We start from the raw sequence: 25,248 nt of genomic DNA on the forward strand, positions 1-25,248 counted from the left end.
ATGTCCCCCTCTGCAAAATATAGACAGCAGATAATTTTCAAAAATTGACATATTCCAATCACTCTTCAAATTAACAAATATAATTACAATAAGAAAAGGAAAAATAAGATGGTATCATTTCATTGGACTAAATACAATTTTTTCTATTAGATTTCTGAAGCCAAAATCACCTTTCTCTGTTATGGTATCCTGTCCTGTGGAAGGAGGTTTTGGTCTCCAAAAGTTAATCAAAAATGCATTAAAATTAGTCCAATAAAAAAGATATCACATTATTTCCATTTGAATGGGCTCTGTTGGCACTAGCGCTGGGACAGCCGCTAGCATGGCTTAGTAAACAGGAGCATTACAGTTTTGTAATGGTGCACAAAAATCTCAGCCCTGCAGAACTGGGAGTCTGTTTTCTACCAGCACACCCTGTTAACCAAGGAAGCCAGGAAATCTCAGCACTGGCTGATGATTAGATGCTGTCAATACTTTAAATGGTGAAAATTTGATGATGTTACGGGCTTTTGAGAGGCTTAAAACAGCTAGGCTCAGTGTTAGACACAGTTCTTAGAAACCCGTGCTGCAGACAGATTCTTATTATTCAAGAGAGGAGACAGAACGTACAGTACAGGCTATACCCATCATACATGGGAACAAGAAACTAGCCAATAAGGCAAGTCCCACAAGGCATAGGGAACTGGGACATGTGCTCAGGAAAAGCCTATTACAGAGCACTGCAGGAAGATTAATATTTGTTGTCCAAAGGTACTTCCTGCCTTTCTTAAAGGCACAAGCAATGTAAACTGTCACAGGCAATGCAATCTGATATAACAATGTCCAACACATACCTGTAGAAAATAAACAACCTGCCTCCATGAATATGAGGGCAGATCACAATGCATGCAAATTTATCTCATGCTTATTCATTGTGGATATCTTGAAAACCAGACTGGCTTGGTGTGTTCCGAGATCTGGGTTGAGAACTGCTGTTTCAATAGGATCGCCTCCTGCTCAGGGGCGTAGCTACGGGTGGGCCTGGATGGGCCCAGGCCCACCCAGTTTAGCCTCAGGCCCGCCCGCCCAGAAGCAGATCCTTATCTTGACCGTCTCCCGCCCCTGCCGCAGCGCTTCATTTAATGTTGTCGGCGCTGCCGTTACAGTTTCCCACCCCCGCGGCGGCGCTTTACACTTTACCTAACAGCCAACGCTACAGATGCAGCGCTGACGTCCGAATCCGACGTCCTGCTCCGGGGCCTTCCACGCTGATGTAACTTCCTGTTACGGAGGCGGGACGCGGAAGGCCCCGGAGCAGAATGTCGGATTCGGACGTCAGCGCTGCATCTGTAGCGTTGGCTGTTAGGTAAAGTGTAAAGCGCCGCCGCGGGGGTGGGAAACTGTAACGGCAGCGCCGACAACATTAAATGAAGCGCTGCGGCAGGGGTGGGAGAGAGGTGAGGAAGTCAGTGGGGTGCTGCATGCTGGCCCAGAAGTAAGGGGAGGCAGGGAGGGGAGGGAACAGAAGGGTGCTGGACTTGCCAGGGGCAGAGGGTTGGAGGGAAGGGAGAGAGGTTTTGGGATTTGCAGAGGGGAGGTTGGAGGGAAGGGGAGAGATTTTGGATTTGCAGAGGGGAGTTTGGAGGGAAGGGAAGAGGTTTTGGATTTGCAGAGGGGAGTTTGGAGGGAAGGGAAGAAGTTTTAGATTTGCAGAGGGGAAGTTGGAAGGAAGGGGAGAGGTTTTGTAATTTGCAGAGGGGAGTTTGGAGGGAAGGGGAGAGGTTTTGGATATATAGGGGGGGGTGGAAGGAAGGGGAGAGGTGCTGGATATGCAGGGGGGTGGAGGGAAAGGGGAGAAGTGCTGGATATGCAGAGGGTTGAAGTGAAGGGGAGAGGTGCTGGACATGTATGGGGGCTGGATGAAAGGGAGATGCTGGACGTGTGGGGGGGGGGGAGCGGAAGGAGAGGTGCTGGATATGCAGATGATGATATGCAGAGGGAAGGGAGAGAGATGCAGGGAGAAAGAGCCAGATGCATAAGGGGAAGGAAAGAGAGGAAGAGAAGCTGGTTGGGGGTGGGATCAGAGAGGAGAGGGACACATTGGTGTGGAGGAGGGAGAAAGGGGACATAGGGAAGTATACAGATACAGAAGGGAGATGATGGGCATTAGGTGAGAGCATGGGACAGGGACACAAATGTGAGATGCTGTATGGGGATAGCACATGGCACGGAGGGGTAATGCCTGACCAAGGGCGGGGGAAGGGGATATGGAATAGAGATAAAATGCTGGACACTGAGAGGGGGGTATATGGACACGGGGGGGGGGGGGGGAAGATACTAGACAAGGGAGAGAATAGGAACGCAGAAGGGATATGCTGGGCATGGGGTGCATAGGTGCACAGAGGAATGATGATGGATGAGGGGATATGAACACAGGGGAGATAATGAACAAGGAAATATAGGAAAACAGAGATGGGAGATGGATGATGGACATGAAGAAAGAAGAAATGTCAAATAGGAGACCCTGGCAAGTGAGTTAAGAGAAGACAGAGGGAAGCAGAAAACAGAGACTGGGACCAATATGATTTGAGAAAAAATGACCAGACAACAAAAAGGTATAAAAAAAATATTTTATTTTCAATGTTGTGAATATAATATGTTGGATTTGGAATGTACATCTTGCCAAAGTTGATGGTAAACATGGCTGGGGTCCAGGACAGAAATCTAGGAAAGGACTCCAAAGTCCATTACCAGGCTGCGCCTTCAGCTTCCAGCATGCAGGCTTTCTCTGGCCAAGGAACCAACCCCTAACACCATCCCTGGCATGTGCCATCTTTATATTTTCCACAGGAGCAAATGCCTTTCTTTCTTGTTTCTCTGGTGTTGTACTACATGCAAGGTCTAGTTTCTTGGGGTTTCCATTTAATTTATATTTCTAGAGTTTGTGGTCACTTATTCTGTATTTGGCATTTGTGTCTTGGGTGTGTGACTGAGGTATTCTGTTAGCATGAAGTTTCCATGTAGCATTCTGTAGTAATTTGGCTTGTTCAGCTTTCCTGATAAATGTATTTGTATTGTAGGGCCCTACTATAATATTTAAGGCACTTCTTTTTCATAGGTAGGATCTTTGTTTTTGGAAGTTAGTGTTGGCATGGTAGATTTGCTCAAGGTTCTGAGTGACTTTTGTTTTATAGATTTTTTTAAAGTTAATTTATAATATGTCTGTAATTGAGATTACACTAGAAAACAAAATTTCTTTATATGATGAGTTTTATGGAGAATTGTCCTTGCTGTGCTCTGTATCCATTGTTGGTGGAGGGCCAGGAGGTTCTCTGGATGCAGAATGTGTTTGGCTTCAATACCATATATGTGTTGGAGGACCATGGCTCAGTGGGGCTGAATAGTGCAGTCTATTGTACTTCCCTTGGCTCTCAATTGGCCTGCAGCCACTGAAGCCTGCACTGCAACCCTCATTGAAGTTATGGGGAGTGGGGTAGGGACAGAGCATGGGTGCATCAGGTTTGCTGTTTTTTTCTTTTTCAAAAAAGTTGGCAACTCTAGTGCCCACCCATCCAACCTGTTGGCCCACCCAAAAATTGCCTTCTGGCTACGCCACTGCTCCTGCTTTTTTTCTGTTTCTCCTGTTGCTAGGTAAAAGTGATGTTACAGTGATGTGGGGAGAACATAGAACTGTGCTTCACCTCCATTCCAGAAGCCTGCTGCAGTTAAAACGGACCACTTTCAGCTGGAGGCAGTTGATACTGTGTGTTGTAAGCACTGCTGTTTTATTGTTATTTCAAATGAGGGGGTTGATAAGATTAGTTGAATTCATTCAAAGACAGGTAAAGGTCATCAATAAAGTTGGCAACAGATTTTAAGTAAATGTAGTAATTTGGATTCTACATCAGGCACATCTCCCAAGTATCAATTAATGGTAGATAGATGCAGGAGCTCTATCGAAACACACTGCATTGATGAGCTCATCATAATCTATTTGAATAAGCAGCATACTCTGACCCATGTGATGCTGACCTAAAGTACAAAAATCTGTTGCCTGGGTATTGAAATAATTTCACAATCAAAGTATCTTAATTTCCATCTAGATTATACAGCTCAGGTGATAACACATAGCTATCGTTTTGGTTGAACATTTCTGAGATTCCTCCATTGTTGTATATTTGTGATCTTTCTTTTAGTGCTGAAACTCATTCAGGTGATTTACAGTAGCTGACATCATATGCTGTCAGCAGGGAAAGACAGGTAAATTCACATTTTTCATTGGAAGATTGATAGAACTGCAATCACTGTCCCCTCTAAAGTTCACACATGCATTGACACACAGTATTCCTCAAGCGGCAACATATGATTTTTACATGTTTTTATTATATTTCTTTTTATTGTCTTATATTTCTTGGTTCCACGCCTGTATAGAAGGCAAGGACAAATCAAGACCAAGCATACTTATCACACCTTATACTATGAGTTTATCTTGTTGGGCAGACTGGATGAACCGTACAGGTCTTTATCTTCTGTCATCTATTATGTTAAATATACATATGTTTACTGTAACCTGCTTAGAGCGTTTGTAATTGAATGAGCTAGAAATATAGGATCTGGTATTCAAAGAATTTATGCTCCTAACTTTGAAAGTCAGGGCCGCTGAGAGGGGGGGACAGGGGGGGACAAAATTCCCCGAGCCCGGGTCTCCGGGGGGGGGGGGCCTGGCGCCGCCGCAGCAGTCCGGCCCACCCGCCCTCCGTCGCTCCCTGGCATTGGATTTAAGTGCCTCACCTTCGAAAGCGCAGCAAGCAGCGGCAGACCACTCCTGTGTCCCGCCCTCGCCTGACGTAACCCGCGAGGGCGGGACACGGAAGGAAGGAGTGGATCTACCGCTGCTTGCTGCGCCTTCGAAGGTGAGGCACTTAAGGTCTGTGCAGAAGGCCCGGGGGTGGAGAGAGGGTCCAGTGGTGGGTGGAGGGGGGCCCGGCGACCTCGGGTGGGGGGGCCCTGGGGGCGGCCTTGTCCCGGGCCTGGCCCAGTCTCTCGGCGGCCCTGTTGAAAGTTATGTACCTAAATTGGTCTCTTTGAAAATTTACTAGGTATGAGGGCCTACCTTTACAGTCCAAATTTCACTGAACTTCTAAATTTAGAAGCATAAAAAGGTGAGTGGCAACAAGGGCAGATTTAGAATGGGAGAACAAGGTTAGGAGCTTAGCACTGATTTTCAGCATTAGGTTTATAAATTAGCCTCGTACATCTAAGTAAATAAAAGGTAGGCCTAAGCTTATAAACATAAGACCTGATATTCAAAATGATTTACATACGATCATCACAATGAGGTGTTGGGCTTCAGTAGTAGTCTTACCAATGAGGTAAACAACTAGTATTACCTCATTCATGTCTTGCAGTGCATACTGCTCCTCCACAATTTCACACAGAAAACAGGCATCAGTAATGGTGCTTAAGATGTAATCCACAAAGTCTAAATATAAAATCATGGGCGTAGTTTGACTGTTTCATTTTGGGGGGCAAAGGATGGGGCGGAGCATATTAGCATATTCATTTGCATATATATATATATATATATATATATATGCAAATGAATATGCTAATATAGCAGAAGGAAGGGAAAAAGAGCTGGCTTTTTTTGGGAATAACCATAATGAATATGTATGAGATATCAAGCCAGCTCTTTCTCCCTTCCTTCCTTCCTTCTTTCCTCCTTCCCCATTCTATCAAGCGCCTCCCCCAAGACAGACAATGGTAAAACATGGCCCAGCGTGTGCCAAAAACCTGCACCCACACTACTGCAGGCCACTTAAGTGCGTAACTGCAAGGGGCGGACTATAGGAGGTGCATGGGTATGTCTCCACGTTATAGATAGAATACTATAAGTTACATGGTGCTCTTAGGTGCACCCAATTTCACTAGTCAGCCCTGGCCTAAATTTAAAAATCTGTGTAAAAATCAAATGGAAGAAAAGACCTCAAAAGTCATTAGTGTTGAAGCAAAAACTTCACAGAAACCTTTCAAGCACAACAGATGATCATTTCATCACTGGCCAAAAACCTCCAGTAATATTTTACATTTTTTCTTTTAATTTTCAATAATATATTTATGTTTTTCTTTGTGTGTACTTTAAATGCAGTATGCAGTGCAAATCATAAACTTTCATATCATCTTTTCATAACGTGAATATCAAATAGCACTTAGCTTTAAATTTCTGAACTCCAGCAGGGACCCGTTTTGCCCACTGGCTTTCCAAAGGGAGACTTTATAGCAGCATGCCCATAAATCAGCTGTTGCCCTCAGGTTTGCTGTGTTTTGAGTGAACGGCGACAGCTGCGCGGGGGAGTGGAAACAGCACTTCCACTCCAGCAGCGAACAGGTGGGCGAGCGAGCGGGGGTTGTAAAAGCAGCAAGCAGGCACGCTCGTCTCCGTCCACTTCCCTGCCCTCTCAGCGTCCCACCCGCCTGAAAGGAAATGACATCAGAGGAAGGCGGGACGCAGAGAGGGCAGGGAAGGGGACGGAGACAAGCGTGCCTGCTTGCTGCTTTTACTACTGGCGCCCTGCCCGCCAGTTCACCGAAGCGACTTCAGGTAAGTCGTTGTCATCATTTGAGGGGGCAATGCCCCCCCAGTCTACGCCCATGATTAAAATGGTTCCTTTTACCCCATATAAGTGAGCACAGCCAGCTCAATCTTTCCATAGATCCCATGGACAACTGCTGCACTCCATTCACCCCTTTCCTGCCCCCCCTCTCCCCACAGTTTAGTCTCTTAACTGACCTGATGCTTGAAAGCTGTACATCTCTCCACCCATTCTCCTTCCCGGTCCATCCTTTTCTTCATCTGAGTTTCTAGGCTATGACAGTAGGAGAGAAATAGAGAAAGCTGCTTGCCCTGTCCCTCTTAATATGAAGCCTTCTTCATGTTAGACTAAAGGTGAGGCAGAAGTGGGAGGTGGAGCTTGCAACATTTGTTTATAAATGGCTAAATTTCCAAACAAGCAGATGCTTTCACTTCTCTGAACAATAAGATTTATTTGGACAAATATATTTGGGCTAATAAAAATCACAAGTTTGAAACATTTTAAAAAACTCTGCCAATAAAATATGTATTATTGATGGGGTTGGAATTTATAAATTCAGTTTGGTCATTTAATTGCATGGTGATTTTTTTCAATTTTTGATTTACACAGATTCAGCTGCATCATAGTGGTTTCTTCAGTGAACCAGCCATAAATATCTCAAAGGTAGTTCCAAGCAACAGTAGCAATAACAGGAACCACAACAACAACAACAACAACAACGCCACAATACAGTCTTAAAAACAATGGTAAGAAACAACTTTGAACACCTTTACCCCCTCCCCCCACAGCTTCCTTCCCTTCAGCTGAAGTTCACCCCAGTACCATTAAATAATGTGCAATTATCATACAGTCCTTCCTACTTTTGTGCTTGCCACCAGGTCTCCAAATGTTTCCTTAATTTCTGTGATGAAGGGAATAGAGCAATGAGGAGGTGTTCCACCGAGGTGGATGAACACTAACTCCCACGAGAAAACAACAGTTAAAAAGAAGTGGGAAGTGGACCAATGACTCCAGGGGGACAGGATACTGATGTATAAAGTACCACTTTATTCACAGACTCGACACAGTACCGTGTTTCGGCCACAGGCCTGCCTCAGGAGTCTTAAATGATTCTGGTACTAGGAATCGTCTGAAAGTTAGGTGGTCTTTAAAGTTTTACTTTTGACAGACTTCACAGAGACTTTAAAGTATCTGTTTCAATCATTCAAAGGTCTTTTTCAAGACCACCTAACTTTCAGACGATTCCTAGTACCAGAATCATTTAAGACTCCTGAGGCAGGCCTGTGGCCGAAACACGGTACTGTGTCGAGTCTGTGAATAAAGTGGTACTTTATACATCAGTATCCTGTCCCCCTGGAGTCATTGGTCCACTTCCCACTTCCTTTCAATGGGAATAAAGCAATAACACATTGAAAACTGAATTGGTATTAATAGAGAAGGTGGATCGATCTGATAAGGTGATAAAAGCAAGGTTTTATTACAATGAAATATGAGCATGAAAGGACAGCTGTGAGTCAAAGGCTACACCAAGGAGCCATACTGGGCATTGATGGTCTATCTGAACCCATATAGCCCTAGACTTTGAAGGATTAAGCTTAAGATAATTCTGGAAAAGCCAAGAGGCTATTGGCTCAAACACAGTTAAGAGTAGATAAATCTGAATTCTTAGGGTTAACATGTGCAGTCAACTAGATGCCATCCATGAATAGGTATGTGTTGATACCTAATATCTGTACTAATAATGCGAATAGGTTGATAAAGAGATTAAATAGTAGGAATGATAGCACAGAGCCTTGGTGAATGCCACAAGGAAAAGAATGAACACTAGAATTCTGTGGATTAAATGAGACATAAAATGAAATGGGATGGGATTTAATACGTGCCTTTCTGTGGTTACAATCAAAGTGGTTTACGTGTTATATATAGGTACTTATTTTGTACTGGGGGCAATGGAGGGTTAAGTGACTTGCCCAGAGTTGTAAGGAGCCTCAGTGGGAATTAAACCTAGTTCTCCTAGTTCTCAGGCCACTGCACTAACCATCAGGCTACTCCTCCACTTCATAAAAAGAATGATACATAAGAAAAGATCAAAACCAAGCAAGGACAGTACCTCTCATTCCACTGTGCTTCCAATGTAACAACAGTCCATGATCAACCAGATCAAAAGCTGAGGATAAATCTACCTGTAATAGTATATGTAAATGGAAACTGCTTTGACTATATCTACAGAAAGGTGGTATGTCAACTGTGGAATAAACATAAACATAATGACACTGTAAGAGGTAATTTCCATTTAGTGATTCATGGAGTTCACTTAGAGGCATATTTTCAAAGCACTTAGACTTACAAAGTTCCCTAGTAACCTACGGAACTTTGTAAGTCTAAGTGCTTTGAAAATGAGCCTCTATTAGACTATCTAAAAGGCTGGTTTCTGTGCTATGGTGGTCTCTAAATCTCAGTTGTCTGGGATATAAAAGAATCCTTTTGTCAGCAAAGTCTTTACGTTACAAAAAGTCTTGTTCTCCACTTATTTATAGACAAAAGATAAATTAGATATGGGCTATAGTTCTCAATAACATACACATCTAAGTTTTCTTTTTTCAAAACTGGCCATACAACTACAGTCTTTCAGCATGAAGGAAAAGTGCCAGTTGAGAGACTGGTAGACATCAACAATGGATGTCTAACGCTGATGTGGTAAGATGGACTCGAGAAAAGAATGAATCCAGTGAAGCATAAGATAGTAGATTAAAGAAGGACCAATAAGTAATAAAACTACCAGTCACTTTAAAACCAGTTTAAAAAGTTACATTACATTACACAACAATCTTGTATTCTGCAAAACCTCGGTTCAGTGTGGATAACAAAAGACTAAAAACCGAGACAATTCGGGAATTTACAATTATAAAGCTAAAACTAATCAGCAACCATATTTTTTTAAATAGAAAAGTTTTCAGCTGTTTTCTAAAAGGCAGATACACCTTTATTAATCTAATTATGGTAGGGAATTCCATACCAAGGCAGCTCTGTAAGATAAACATGAAGACAGTTGTCTCTTAAATTCAACTGAAACTATTAAGGGAAATCTCAGGACTACCTGTCCCTGAGCTAATTGTCTGTCTAAAAATGAGAAACACTCAACCAAATATAATGCAAGGTCCTCATACGATGCCCTAAAACCCATAACACATAGTTTAAATTGGGACCTTGCAACCACTGGTAACCAGTGAAGTTTTGCAAGTGGAGGAGTGACCTAGTGGTTAGGGTGGTGGAATTTGGTCCTGGGGAACTGAGGAACTGAGTTCAATTCCCACTTCAGGCACAGGCAGCTCCTTGTGACTCTGGGCAAGTCACTTAACCCTCCATTGCCCCATGTAAGCCGTATTGAGCCTGCCATGAGTGGGAAAAACGCAGGGTACAAATGTAACAAAAACAAAAAGTAAGAGGTTATGTGATCTTCTCTAGGTAAGGAATATATAACGCTCACAGCAAAATTTTGAATTATTTGGAGCTTTTTTATAAGCTCAGTCATGCAACCAATGTAAACTATGCTACAATAATCAAATTTGGAGAGTAGCAAAGATTGTAATATGAGTCTAAAGCTGGATAATTCAAAGTTTCTACGAATTGCTCTCAATTTTCGTAAAAGAAGGAAAGAAATTTTAACCACTTTGTTAACCTGATTTGAAATAGTTGACTGACTGTCCACTTCAATCCCTAATACACAGGTAGTAAATTCGGATACTCTGTGGACTATCATCAGAAAATGAGACCTATTGCCTTTTTAGGGGCCTATTCTTCAATTTTCTTCCTCCACAAGAGATTGGGGTGAAGATAAATTCACAACAGAGAACAGAGACTGATTCTAGGACATGATACAGAAGTTCTGGATGAAATGCTGTCTCCCAGGCAGTCAAGTGTGCAAGACCACTATTTAGAACCTGGGTTTAGTCCTGAGGACTCAGTGTCCTCTCAGGCTCACAGGGTAGCATCTCTTAAGCCTTGGGGCAGAGATTGGTTTCATTTGGTAATTTTAAAGGAAAACGTATCTATATGCTCAATACTCTGTCCCTTCTGAGGGTAGTATTTCATTCTGGTGGAATCAGGCTTTCTGTGTTCCGATGGCAAGAAGTTGGGTGATATAGGTCAGGGCAAAGGTGGCCATGCTCAAGTCAGTTATTGGTCACCTCTGAAATGTTTATAAGGGCCCAGGTTCCTCCAAATTTTGGGATAGGTCTTTGGTCTATTCATGCATCCTAATAAGGCAGAGTAGCTTTAAGACATTGATTTTGAAGTAGTCAAGGAGATGATCACCATGGACCATATAATAAAAGTCTGGCTAGCCCACTTAGTTAGTGCACAGGACTCCTCAATGACATAGATGGAATCTGTCTTCCAGAGGACAATGGTAAGGCACTACCCTTGCCATTGTTCAATTCCTTTATACGTGCCTCAGCATGAGTATGCAGTTCTAGAGGTTTGACATCTTAGATGTAGAAGTCCTGAGAGCTATCATAGCTTCCTCCTACCTGGTCTAGGTAGAGCTTGGGTATATCTCATTCATCTGGACTGGTCTGGCATTGATGGTAAGGAAAAGAGTATTTTGGACTTACCTGGTAATTTCCTTTCCTTGAGTCTTGCCAGACTAGTCCAGAACCTACTCGTGGAAGCCATGACAGTTGAGGGTCTGACAAATTCATAAAGGTAACAGCGAATATTTTGTAGCCCATTCTGAAGGTATTTATACAATTGATGTATGGAATTCTCATTCATTGGTTAGTGACCATGAAATGATTTAAAATAAATCAGGTTTGGTTTTAGTAGTAAATTGGAAACCCAAAACATAATTGCCTTCAGTTGTCTAGCTTTGATATAGCATACTGATTTGCTGAAGGCAACACCAGCCCCACATTATAAGGGGAATGAAATCAGCTTTGAGCCGTTTTTCTCTGGATCCTTCTTCTGACAGAGAAACATAATCCTCTTGTCTGGACTGGTCTGGTGAGATTCAAGGAAAGAAAGTTATTAATAGGTAAGTCCAAATTTCCTTTTATTCTTCCATATACAGTGCAATCCGCTTAAGTGCAAGGGTCTGGGACCAAAGAAATACATGCAGTTAACCGGAGCGTGCACTTAACCATTGTGACCCAAAGAAGCTTGACATCTGATAAACATAAGTACAGTACTGTTTATTATACGTACAGTATACAGTCTACGTTAATTGACATTATACAGTCTCTGTTAACTGACGTTAGGCTTACTTGAAGTAATCAGTCATAGTCCTCTGTACACCCTTGTGTCTGTGAGTTCCATAGACTACGTCTGCCAGACAGTAAAAACTGTCATAGCACTGACATCCAGTGGCCTCCAGATAGACCCGCATGGTGTTGAGACTCTCCAGCGCTCTTGCAAAAGTGACAGGAGGTTGTTGAATTTTATCAACATGTGCCTCGCTGCTCATTTCATCATCTGTTTCATCATCAGCCGTTGCCTGCATGTAGGCGCATATCTCGACATCAGTGCTGTCGTCAGCTGTTTGTAGATCGTAATCAACAGCTATGTAGTGATGAAACTCCTCTTCAGTAACACCGGCTGGGATGTCAATAGCCTGTTCATCTGATGCGTTTGCAACAGCTGCATCTGTTTCGTCCCTCTCCACATCCTTAACAAAGCTTGCCCGCTTGTAGCAGTTCACAATGGTTGCCTGTGTAGCATGATTCCAGGCTTCTTTCTGCATATGTAGGGAATCCAACAGTGATAGATTATGAGCCAGTTCAACAGCACATTTATCCTTGCCAGTCTGGTCATCCACAACACTTATCAGACGACATAGCACAAGAGCCCGATAATGTTTTTTGAAATTGGCTATTATGCCCTGATCCATAGGTTGGATCAAAGAGGTAGTGTTTGGTGGCAGGAAGACCACCTTGACGTTAGACAGCCTGACATCATCAATGTGTGCAGCGCAATTATCACAAAGCAACAAAATCTGACGCTTTTTTGCCCGCATTCTAGTGTCTAACTTCTTTAGCCACTGCTTCCAAATTTCCCCAGTCATCCATGAATTTGCATTAGCCTCGTATGACACAGGAAGTCGCTTAACATTCTTGAAGCAACGGGGATGTTTGCTCTTTCCAATGACGAGTGGTTCCAACTTCTCACTCCCATCCATATTGCAGCAAAGGAGGATCGTCAGTCAGTCCTTCGACGTTTTACTTCCTGCAGTTTCGGTTTGTTTGAATGCAAGTGTTCCATCAGGAATCGTTCGCCAGTAGAGACTGTTTTCATCAGCATTTTAAATGTCACGAGGTGCAAAATCATTCAAGATGGTAGGAAGAACTGAAACAACCCAATTTTCAGCACCAAAGTCATCAGCGTCTTGTTTTTCACCATGCTGTTTCTTGAATTTTATGTTGTTAGTCTCCTTCCATCTTTCCAACCATCCAACAGTGGCTTTGAATTCAGTTAGTCCAAGACTTTCAGCTAGCTGATTAGCTTTCTCCATAAGCAGTGGACCACTTGACAGAAAACTGTCTGCTCCTGACTTGAGAAACCACAGAAGAAGAGCATCTTCTACATCTTCAGCTTTTCCCACCCATTTACGTTTCCTGTGTGGATTTGTATTGTTTTGATAGTCTTCCAGAAGCTGATCTTTCTGCTTCAACATACGTGAAATTTGCTTGGATTGACACCATATTCTTTAGCAATAGATGCTTGACTTTCTTTGTTTTCTAATTTTTTAAGAACCTCTATTCGTTCAGCCAGTGTTAGTCTTACAGTTGCGCGATGACAACGACTCCAGTGTACACTCTAACAACTTTCTTTCTCTTCTTCTGCCTGTGGCAGTTAACCAATGAGATTTCAAATTTATCACCCCTTTGTCACGTGCCAATCGGCTTCCATATTCCATGCATGTGCTTATGCAGAATTTTTCCTGCAGAGGAGCAGTCTTAAACCATGCATATAAGCGAATCTTGCACTTATCAGTGGTGCGCTAAACCAAAGGTTGTCCCCATAGAAATTGATGGCGCCAAAACGGGACCGAAGTACAGCATGCAGTTAAACAGAGCATGCGCTTATCCGACGTGCACTTAAATGGAGTACACTGTATATAAAAATAAATGATCAGTTATAGATTGGTTATTCTTTTTAGACATGCTGATGCTCATTTTTCCATATTTTAATTCCCAACACTGCTTGACTTATGTAATCATCATTGTAGTCCTGTATATCTAATTTACTCTTGAAAATAGGTATTACTGAAAAAAATGTGGTTTGGACTTTAAAAGGTACAGCATAGAGACATGACCCTTAACATGAAAAACTTGCAGGATAATAATATCTTTTGGCAAATTAAATATTAGTGCATATCTAAAAGTGTTTGCTGTTTGCACATTTGATTCACCTGTCTTAACAATGATGAGTTGTTCTGTTATCTGTTCTCAGGGTATCAGAGATGATGACTTAGAGCGGGGAATCTGGTCAAGTAAAGTGGAGTACCTCCTCTCCATGATTGGCTATGCAGTGGGTTTAGGGAATATCTGGAGATTCCCTTATTTGGCTTACAAAAATGGAGGAGGTATGTCTTCATCATATAGCGTATATCATCGTCTTCTCAAAACACATTCAACTCTTTGGGAGTCTTTTGCTAAAGTGTGTTAAGCAGTTAGGGAGTAATTCTATAATAATGATTTTTTTAATGCAGACCCACCCCCTTCCCCCTGCGTTTACTTCAACAGCAGGGCTCGGGTTCCAGATTTTCACATCTTCCTCGGCGCTGCCTCAAAGTCCTTTTTTTTTTCCTTTGAAGGCTGGGCTCTGCAGACACTTGAGCCACGCTGTGCAGGAAGTTGAGGAAATCTCACGGGCTTGAAAACTACGAGACTTCCCCAACTTCCTGACTAGTGCGGCTCAAGTATCTGCAGAGCCTAGCCATGCAGAGGAAGGAAAGCGACTTTGAGGCAGCACTGAGGAAAAAGTGAAAATTCATAGCCCGAATCCTGCTGTTGAGGTAAACGCAGGGGGAAGGAGGTGGGTCTGTGTTAAAAAAATCAGGGTGCATGCGAGAATCTGGGTGAAGGCTGGTGAAGGGGGCATGAGAGATAGTGGGTGACGGCTGGGGAGGAGGGCAGGGGAGGAGGACGAGTGAAATAAATAAAGAGGGTGATTGAAATAGAGAGAGATGATTGTGCTCAATAGGGGAGAGCCAGTAGGAAAGGACGAGAGAAATAGCCAAAATGCATGCTGTGATTAAGCGAGGTTAATGATGTGATTAAAATTTTTAATTGCATAATTAATCACAATAAAAAATTTAATTGTCCACTCCTAGTAATTAGGAGTTATTCGTAGATATGCCCTACACCCTATTCCAGTGTTTCCCAAACTGTGTGCCACGGCACCCTTGTGCTTCACAACAAACTCACAGGGGTGCTGCAGAAGGAGATGCACAGTGGGTGCATCTGAATTGTGCAAGCCAATTGTTGAGCCATTTAGCTCAGCTCATGCGGCAAGAACAGGAGAAAGTGAATGCTCCACAGCAGGTTAATTTCTTCTCGAGCCTAAGCAGTGTGTTTTTTTCTAGCAAAAAAGGTGCCGGTACTCAAATGCTAGACCACTCTTCAGGGGTGGGGTGATTACTGAGGGACCCACCCCACAATAGCCAGGCCCCTGTAACCATTCACAGAATCTATGACAAGGCAGGATTGGTGTGTAGAGTCTGAGTTCTTTCATTAAAACTTGAAGTCCATGGGTCAATTTTAGCAATGGAAAAGGTGCCCCCTCAAAAAAAAAAACCCTAAGTCAGCACAGGAGGAGGAAGTAACCTGCTGTGCAGCTGGTCACTTCCTCCTTGCCATAGCCAGCAGGAGAGAGGAAGGAGGTATACCCTCTCACACACCCACTTGCAGTCCGGAGGCTAAGCTCCTCCCTCCGGTGTTTATGACCGTGGCAGCAGAAAGGTTTCATGACCAGCGCCGGCAACAGTGTGTAAATGCTACCGCTAGTGACAACCTCTGGAGGGGAGAAAGATGCTACTGTTATGGTTTCCCACCTGGGGAGTGCTTGAGGAGGGTGTGGAATAGGGCTGAGAGCCTGAAGAGCTGAGGGCCTGGCACAGAATAAAGGCCAGACCTGGAGGAGGAGGCTCGGCTATCAGTGGAGTCGCAGGGGAAATGAGATGCTCAAGCAGCAAGAAGCCAGGAAAGGTAGGACTCCATGCTGCTAGGTGGTGGGGAGAGACCTGTGTGGCCCGGGGGGGGGAGGGGGCTGTGAAAAATTACTTGGATTGTAAGGCCCCGTGAATCCAAAAAAAGTTTTGGAACCACTGCCCTATTCTATAACATGAGTGCCTAAATTTGTGAGCATGGAACTTGAAAGGGAGCGTGGCCATGGGAGGGGCATTCCCAAAATTAGGCGTGATGTTTAGAATGTCATTTACATGCCTAACTGCCATTAGTTGGGTGCTCTCAATAGCAGAGACTAGTGTAATAGCCAGAAAAAAACAATAAAATTGTTATACTCAATAGTTATGTAATCTTAAAATAGTAAGATGAGCCCTCAGATGATTTTATCTCTCAAAAGCTTAGCCACCAAAAAGAGACTTATAAAGGGTGTTCTTATAATTTTTTTCTTTCATACACTGAGCTTTATCATGCACCATAACATTGAAAATATATTGGTGCTAATAATTGGGATCTTTTACTTTGGTACGCTAGCGTTTTTAGCTTGCGTTAAAAAATCAGCTGGCGCTAAACGCAGCATTTAGCACCAGCTGATTATTAGTACACCTTAGTAAAAGACCCCCAATATGCTGTAAGATGTGCCAACAAAACCACTGTGTTTATAAACTTAGTGACTTTTATGAAAAGTACTTATCTGTCTACTTCTCTGTTGCTTGCCATTCCAGTCTAATATTCTTTGCTCAGTAAGTTAGCCGTTCTTCCTTACAGCTGATTTCAGGTTTCCTTTGTATCTTCAACAACATCCAACCATACTAACATCGTCTTTCAGAAAGGAATGACATTCCCCAGCAGCAGTAAAACACCAAAGTGCCATGTTGTGAGCCATCATTGGGCTTCCAGTCTTGCTGGGTGTTTTGAAGCTGTATTTGCAACTCAAGCTATAAAAGGTTGTTACCAGAATCCTTGAGGAAGTTCATTTGATGGAAAGTATCGTTGCCAAACAACTCACGGAATATATCAACAAATTCTCAATATTTCATGAATCACAATCCGGTTTCAGACTCCTCCATAGTACAGAAACTGTACTGGTATCTCTTCTTGCCAAATTCAAGCAAGAAATTGCACTAGGTAAAAACATTCTCCTACTTCAATTCGACATATCTAGCGCATTCGATATGATAAACCACAATATACTACTAAGTATACGCGACAGGATAGGAATCGGAGGGAATATACTCAATGGATCAAGGGGTTCCTAACCTCAAGGTCATATCAAATAAAGTCAAACTCCAACATCTCTCCACCCTGGGAAACTGACTGCGGAGTACCTCAGGGATCACCTCTCTCACCCATCCTTTTCAACCTAATGATGACCCCCTTAGCCAAGTCTCTTTTCAATCATGGCCTTAACTCTTTTCTGTATGCTGATGATGTCACAATATACATACCTTTCTAATCAAACCTTTCAGAAATCACCAATATAATAAAAAAACAGCCTAAGCCTAATGGATACCTGGGCTATGACATTCAAACTAAAACTTAATAAAGAAAAAACACACTGCCTTATTCTTTCATCTCAACATTTTACAAACTACCCCACAGCCATACATATCCCGGAACACACTCTTCCAATCTCAGATAACCTGAAAATCCTCTGCATTATTATTGACAGCAACGTTAATGCTAAAGAACCAAGCCATCGCCATTACAAAGAAAATGTTCCACACAATGTGGAAACTCAAACGGGTATAACAATTCTTCCCGAGGGAAACTTTTCACAACATGATTCAAACAATGGTATTAACACATGTTGATTACTGCAATGGAATATATGTGGGTTGCAGGAACAAATCCTAAGGAAACTACAGACTGCTCAGAATACGGCAGCCAGGCTTATCTATGGAAAATCTAAATTTGAAAGCGCAAAACCTCTCCGGGAAAAACTACAGTGGCTACCAATTAAGGAATGTATCACTTTCAAGATTTGTACCTTTGTTCACAGAATAATACAAGGTCTAGCCCCAAGCTAAATGTCTGAACTAATCAACTTACCAATTAGAAACACAATTGAATCAGCCAGAACGTACTTAACTCTTCACCTCCCAAGTTATAAAAGCCTGAAGTATAAATCAATATACGCACCAAGTTTCTCTTACATATGCACACAGCTCTGGAATTCTCTACCAAAATGCCTGAAATCTATGAATAATCATCTAGAATTCCGAAAAAACCTAAAAACTCACCTGTTCAAGAAGGAATACCCCACAGTATCTGACATAAACACCGAATAATGAAATATGGCATTTTAATGAGGAAACGGACAGTTTTCAACCCCAATGCTTGATCACACCCTAAACGTTTGTCTGAATCACCCCAACCTATTTACCGATACTTCTTTACTGTACTTGTCACTGTAATAGTACCCCTATACTGTATTTGTTCACACCAGAGTCTGTAACCACCTCTCCAGAACTATGTAAGCTACTTTGAGCCTACTACTAAGTGGGAAAAGGTGAGATACAAATGTAACAAACATAAATAAATATATAAATTTGCATGAAACCCGTGGTTGGGCATTGTTGAAGTTAAGAGGGAAACATGAAGTCAGCTGTGAGGAGGAACAGCTAACTTATTGAACAGTGAATATTGGACTGGTGTGGCAAGTGACAGAGGAGTAGACAAACAGATAAGTGTTTTTCATTTTTTTAAAATTAATTTTATTGAAACATTTTCAAATTTTACATAAACAACAAATAAAGGAGATATGCAAGAATCAAATAAAGAAGAAACATCTTCCATCACATATTAGCAATCAAGTCCATATCTGGAAGAGCTAAATGAGAGTGCTATGTGTCAAATTAATAAAAAAAAAACCCCCACAAAACTAAAAGTATGCATCATTAAAGAAAAAAAAAAACAGGCATGGAAAATAATCTAATACCCTTAAATCTAACTCAGACGTCACTAGATACTTACAAGGAAACTTCAGGAAAAAAAAAGTGCCTTCCGCAGCTAGAACCTTTGGCTTCAGCTGGAGGAATGCTTTCCATTTTGACTGAGTAGATCGAGCCCCATGCAGGAACATATATACAATCTGTCCACAAAAAAAGAATTTTTTTCTTTGGAAAATAAGACTTCAAAATCTGCATCTTTTGCTCCATTGAAGCCACTGTAACTATCAAAATGGCTCTTTTAGTCACAATGTCCTGTGATGTTTCAAGACATTAGACAAGTCCAGACTATCAGAAGAGTTCAAACCATCAAAATCACCTCCCGACTAACAACCTCGGGGAAGATAATAGAGTTGTTTAAACTAAAAGGAATCAAAAGAAAGAAACAATACATCTTTAAAATAATTTAATTCCAAGGGAGATAAATAGCGAGTAACTGGAAAATATAATAGCCTCAGATTACATACACAGGAGACATTCTCTAATGACTCCATCTGGAGATGTAATAACAACTTATCTTAATAACAACTTATCTTTTACAGAAGCAGCCACAGTCGATTGACAATTAGTAATCCAAGACTCAATTTTCTGTACATTTCCTCCAAAACTAACTGTTTTGTATCATGCTCTGAAAACTTAACAGAAGCCTGTTCAGTGAATTTACTATATAAGGAAAGATTTTTTTTTTTCAGATTTTTATTCATACCAGTAATTAACTCAAAAATGTTTTTCAAGGAAATTCTTGCTCTTCAGATGGCACAACCATAACATTCATTAAAGTCTTATTTGGTATTGAAACAGGTACAGAAAGAAAAGTACTTTTAGTCCCACTCTTAGAAGAAATAAGAGAAGAACTTCTCACCGAAGAATTCTTAGCGGGAATAAAAACGCTTTCCTGTCTAGGAGCATCTTTAATCTCTTGACATAACACAGGTTGTGGGGGAGGGGTCCTACCCCCTGAAAAAAAAGGAAACTTCGGAGGGGGGTTATAGTAATCACAGCTGCTGTCACATTACTCAATGTGGGATGAAGATAGAAGTCCATAGGCCCCTTCACCATGATTGGGGTCGGAGACTTTTTCTTCCCTCCTTTACACTTCCCCATGGGAGTGGAGCAGAGTTCCATGCTTCACACTCCTCAGTTGGTCCGAAGGGGCTTAAGATGGGTGGGACCTACCCCTTTGCTCATACTCCTATGAGCATACACGCCCGAGGCTACATCCCTCGGGCTACACGTACTGAAATAGGTGGTCCAAGGGCCTCACTCAGGTGACACGAGCAGACAAGGCATCTCCTCCAATGTCAAAGTACTGATATGGGGAAGTATGCTTGAAACAGCGAATCGTGATGTCATGTCGGACAGTCTATTCCCTTTGGAAGTAATCTATCCAAGTTAAGTGCGCTACTAAGTTGTTACATAAAAAGACTGCCTTTTGTATGGTACAAGTCTTTAAGACAATATTTAATGAAGGAACAACAAAAGTATAACACAAAATTATATACAAGTAAAAATCAAAATATATATGAAAACTGGTGACACTAGGAGAGTGGCAGCTAAAACCATTGAATGCCTCATGACTCCGATAAATTGAGGTCTTCTAAACAAAACAATTAAGGCATACATATCACAAGTCTAAATATATGGTTTTGGAGAAACACCACAGCACTCCTGATAGCTCTTACAGGTCCCACGGGCTAGAAACACTGAAATGTTGGTCCAAGGGCTTTACGCACGTGACACAAGTGGGCAAGGCATCTCCTCCAATGCCTGCAGGAACACTACAGCATTCCTGATGGCTTTTACAGGTCCCATGGCTAGACACAGTGAAATAGGTGGTCCAAGGTCTTCACTCAGGTGACACAAGCGGGCAAGGCGTCTCTGCCAATACCTGCAGAAACACCACAGCACTCCCGATAGCTCTCCATTGAGTGCTTTTCATAAAATTCACTGTTTAAGTTTATGGACACAATGGTGTTACTGGTACATATTATAGCACATTATTAGCACCAATATGTTTTGATTGTTATGGTGCATGATGAAGCCTGATTAAAGAAAGAAAAAAATGATAAGAACACCCTTTTGTAAGCCTCCTTTTGTTGCTAAACATTTGGGTAGTAAAACCGTCTGAGGGCTCATCTTGCTATTTTAAGATTAGATAGCTACGAAGTATAACAATTTTTATTTATTTTTTGTTTTTGCTGGCTCTTACATTGTTTTTGTGATGCCAAAGGTATAATACTATTAGGTGGGTGCCAGCATTTACAGCAGCCTTTGGCAGGCATAAATGCTTGTGCCCATCCCGGCACCTAACTTTTTGTATCATTATTGAATTCCTCCTTATCCGTGCATTTACAGAATAACACTTAGGTGAATATTTGGCATTTCCATTACATCTGCAAAGGATCAGTCCAGACTTGTGGGTTATGGCCATCTACCAGCAGGTGGAGATAGAGAGTACAGCAGAGCTCTGCTTAAAAGGCTACTGTGCAGTGGTTTCTATTCAGCATTCTCTTCTGCAACAGCTGGTAGCAGCATACCTGTGCAGCTCTGTGACTACAACTTTGAAGTACTCCTGGACTATAAATTTTAAGTTTAGTTGAGTGCGGGGACGTTGAACAGCCTTTTGCTAGCTGTTGGGTATAAACCTTGTGATGCCAGGTCTCTCCCCATCCCCCGCTGCCAGTTCCTACCTCCTAAAATTAAAAATTAAAAAAGAAGAGATGGCACGTCTGCCTTATTGGAATTTGTTTTGGGAAGAACAAGGAGTTAGTTGTGCTTCAGCAGCCTAATACTACCTGTGACCCATTTCAGCTGTAGTGACTTTTCCTTTCCTTAGGAGAGTACCCTTTCTATTTTTTTGTGTATGGTGGCAGAAGTGGCTAAGTGCTGTTGACAATGTGGGAGCCACCATGTAGCTTTGGGCCAATACTCAAAGTGTGAGCGGGTTCCTACTGGTTCTGACCTTCAGTAGATGGATCCATTGCCAGGCATGGGTTCCCTTCAGAAAGGGGAGCAGTGGGAGGCGGTATTGGCAGGTTCAGCACACTTATCTTTGGACTGCATCGCGGCAGTCATTTTCAATCTTGGCATGCACAACTGCAACAACGGTTACTCTGACTGATCTCCCTCAGGGGCTATTTGTAGAACAGAGTTCTATAGGGGTTCTGTGTTCTCCCAAATTTATTCTGCTGTTACACCAGGCTTATTTGTTAAAGAGGTGCCTGCTGGTGATTCTCCTGTTCCTTTTCTTCCCCTTGAGCCACATTTCTCAAAGAGAAGACAAGTTGACACTTTTAAGGACATGGATGAGCTCTCAGTACTTTCTGGGCTCAGTTCTAATGCAGCCCTTTTGGTGACATCTGATCATTCTCTACCTGGCACTGTGGCTGAGGGTGATGCTTCTCTGGCTGTGGGGCATGATCCCACCACGGCCTAGCTTTTCCATACAGAAGAGCTTCCTCTCATTATTACTAATGAATTCTCATCATTTCCTTTCCAACTTCTCAGGCTCCTGCATCTGTAAACCCTATAATGTGAGGCACCAAGTAGCCTCCTAAGACCTTTCATGTTCATGAGGCTATGCAGGAGCTGATCTCAGCTGAGTGGGAATCCCCTGATTCTAGCTTAGTGTGGCATGGTAAACCAGCTAACTAAATATTAAATCCCAAAATTGACCATAGGTAAATCAAATGCAATATATAAAACAAACCTCGGTCTGAAAAATGCAGTCACAGAGGGAGTGAACGAGAAAATAACAAAATAAACATGTATATTATATATACACCACTCAAATCAATAATGGCATATATATTTAATATAACAAATATTTTTTGTGTGAAGGAAGTGGTCTCAGAGTATAAACTCACCCAAGTGAGGCTACACAAAGCGTTTTATGTCTCTAAGGGTGGACAAGTCTCTCGATCATTGAACCACTTCACTATTTTTCAATATTTTATATCGTGAGCAAAACCCTCAAGTGCTCAACATACAATGAAAATAAATTACCTAAACATACATATATATTTTGTCAACTCGCCCACAACCTCCGTGACAACTCGCAGGAGCACTTCACATCATAATTAATGGAGATATATGCTCCTATCCATATTTCATCAATTTTTTTTTAAATTTCAGATAATATAGGAACTTAGCTGGTATAATGGTAGTCCACTCGCAGTTGCTTTAAGTCTGTATACTCCAGACACTGGCTGCCGGTGGGCCCACCTCTTAAACTTAAGAACTCTCAGCGTTCACAGCAAGGGGTACTAACAATCTTCATTTGTTCCCCCATGCTACAAAAAAGAGCTTAATAATCCTCGTATGACTTCTGCAAGTCCAACTCTGCAGGGTTTCGTGTCCACTTCATAAGGAACTTCCAAAGGTGATATATCGCAAATAAGCTCAAAAAAAGCGTGCCTCAACTTATTTTCTTTTCTGTGTTTGTTTTATTTCTAGTTACTACAGTCTTTAACTTTTTTTCCCCTCAGGTGTATTTCTTATTCCATATATATTGATGTTGGCATTTGCTGGTTTGCCTATGTTCTTCCTAGAATGTGCTCTTGGGCAATATGCCAGTTTGGGACCAGTTTCAGTATGGAGGTTGGCACCAATATTACAAGGTCAGTGACATTTTGATTTTCATTTCTGTTCTTTTGACATTAACAATCAACATGAATGATTGATTGAATCAGCCTCAACAATAAATGAGATTAGTGGAAAACATCACAGAAATGGGTGTTTCGTAAGGCTCCTTGAAATAAAAAAAGGATGAAAAAGGATCTCTGGTATGAGGGAAAGAGAACAGAATATGTGACATTGGAAATAGAAACTCAGATATTTAAGCAGTGATAATTGCAAATGAGATTTGATAGTTCCACTAAATGAAGACAATTACTCTTCAAGGAGGCAAGCAGAGAGAGAGAGTGGGCATTAAGTTAATGTGGGGAACACACCCATGGAAAATAGATGAAAATGTAAGTAAAAATACAGTGGTTGATATTCAAAATGATTTAAGTGGGCAGGAGAGGCCCCTGCCTGCTTAAATTGCACTTTGTGGGCCAGCTGTCAATATAAAGCAGTACTTTACAGGGCAGTGCCACTGAATATCAGCGTTATCCAGCCATTTTGGTATCAGGACTCACAGAGGCATTTGGGGGTGGAGTAAGGGAAGTGCTGGCAGTTAAATGGGAGCCGGCAGTATTCAATGCCGATGTCTGCGTAGGTAAGCGGGTATATAGGATCACACAAAAAGCAGTCCTAACTATGCCAATTAGCTATGCAGGTGCTGGCTCTGAATATCGGCTAGTACCTACATAACTTCTGGGCAATGTCCTGAAGTGTTCTGCGTTTCCCTCCCACCCCCCAGAACATGAACAGGCCCCCCTTCCACCTACCCTACTTCCCACTCCCCAGAACAAGAACAGACTCCCCCCAAGATTACCCCTTCTTCCCTTAACCCCCCCCCTCCAGAATAGCAGACTCCTCCCCCTAGCCTACTGCCCGATCCTTGTGGTCTGGCAAAGAATGGGCAGGAGAGATTCCCACTCACTCCTGCCCATTGTGACTGCCCCTTCAAAATGGGCATCACTCCTGTCCATTCTTTGCTAGACCACGAAGTATTGGGCAAGTAGGACAGGAGGGGAGTGTTTGCTGATATTCCTGGGGGGGAGGCAGAGTCTTGGGGAAGCTGTTCATGTTTCAATTGGGTAGGAGGGAGATAGAAGGATCCTTGGGGGGGTCTGTTCATGTTCCAGGGAGTGGGAAGGAGGGGGGTTAGAATCGGGGGGGGGGGGGCAGAGGAGTGTCTCATGTAGGTCTTGGCTGAATATCAGCTGGGACACACATAAATTCTGGAAGCCTGTGCAATCCAGTCAGACACTAGTGGACAAGTCCTGGTATTGAATGGGTCCTATATAACCGGCTGAATATTGACCAGAGAATAAATAGTATATGCAGGGTCTCTTGTGTCAAACTATTTTAGGAATTATAAATTTTGGGGTAGGCATCCTAATATCTAAGAAAATGAGCTTAGTAACTGAGGAAACAGTTAGGGATGGGGAAGGAGTTTCTTATGTCTATAGATTTTGATTAACGATGTACAGTTTATTACTACAAATTATCTATCCACCAAAGAAAAATCAAGGGAACTTCTATATGTTGTCATTGAAAACTGCCTCAAGTGGAACACTTTTCTAGAGGATAAATCAGCATTTAAATTAACATAAGATTTAAATTCATGCAATCTATATGATATGCTTCTTATGAAGTAGTATCTTTCTGGAAGGAAGCAATGTGCACACTGTTAAAGAACTGCCTTTGCCAAACATAAGGATGGGGAGCCTCCTGCGAACAACAGCCAGGCTCTTGCGGTGGCCCTGATGGTACCAATGTTGCTGCCCCCTTGCTTCTGAAGCAGCGTAATGTGAAACGGGACCCGTTGACCACAGTTAAATCACGGTCTGAGAGAAGAAAGTTTTGAGCCTGCCTAAGCTAAGTAAAACGTTTTAGCCTATTGGGCAGAGTGATTTTTTGCTTAGTGAAAGAAAA

General features: G+C 42.2%; 2 protein-coding genes across 2 annotated transcripts in view; both read left to right on the forward strand.

Moving 5' to 3' along the window:
* The window catches only part of LOC115474985 (sodium- and chloride-dependent neutral and basic amino acid transporter B(0+)-like), a 127,914-nt gene extending 120,604 nt beyond the window's left edge, over positions 1 to 7,310 (forward strand). The window contains exon 14 of the mRNA XM_030210726.1: positions 7,182 to 7,310. Coding sequence (XP_030066586.1) covers positions 7,182 to 7,310 — 129 coding nt within the window. The remainder of the gene's footprint in view (positions 1 to 7,181) is intronic.
* A 3,643-nt stretch (positions 7,311 to 10,953) lies between these two features.
* LOC115474986 (sodium- and chloride-dependent neutral and basic amino acid transporter B(0+)-like) overlaps positions 10,954 to 25,248 on the forward strand; it is a 104,786-nt gene continuing 90,491 nt past the window's right edge. The window contains 3 exon segments of the mRNA XM_030210727.1: positions 10,954 to 10,980; positions 14,019 to 14,151; positions 23,190 to 23,321. Coding sequence (XP_030066587.1) covers positions 10,954 to 10,980; positions 14,019 to 14,151; positions 23,190 to 23,321 — 292 coding nt within the window.

The sequence above is a fragment of the Microcaecilia unicolor genome, chromosome 7 (genome assembly GCF_901765095.1).
Source record: "Microcaecilia unicolor chromosome 7, aMicUni1.1, whole genome shotgun sequence".
NCBI lineage: Eukaryota > Metazoa > Chordata > Amphibia > Gymnophiona > Siphonopidae > Microcaecilia > Microcaecilia unicolor.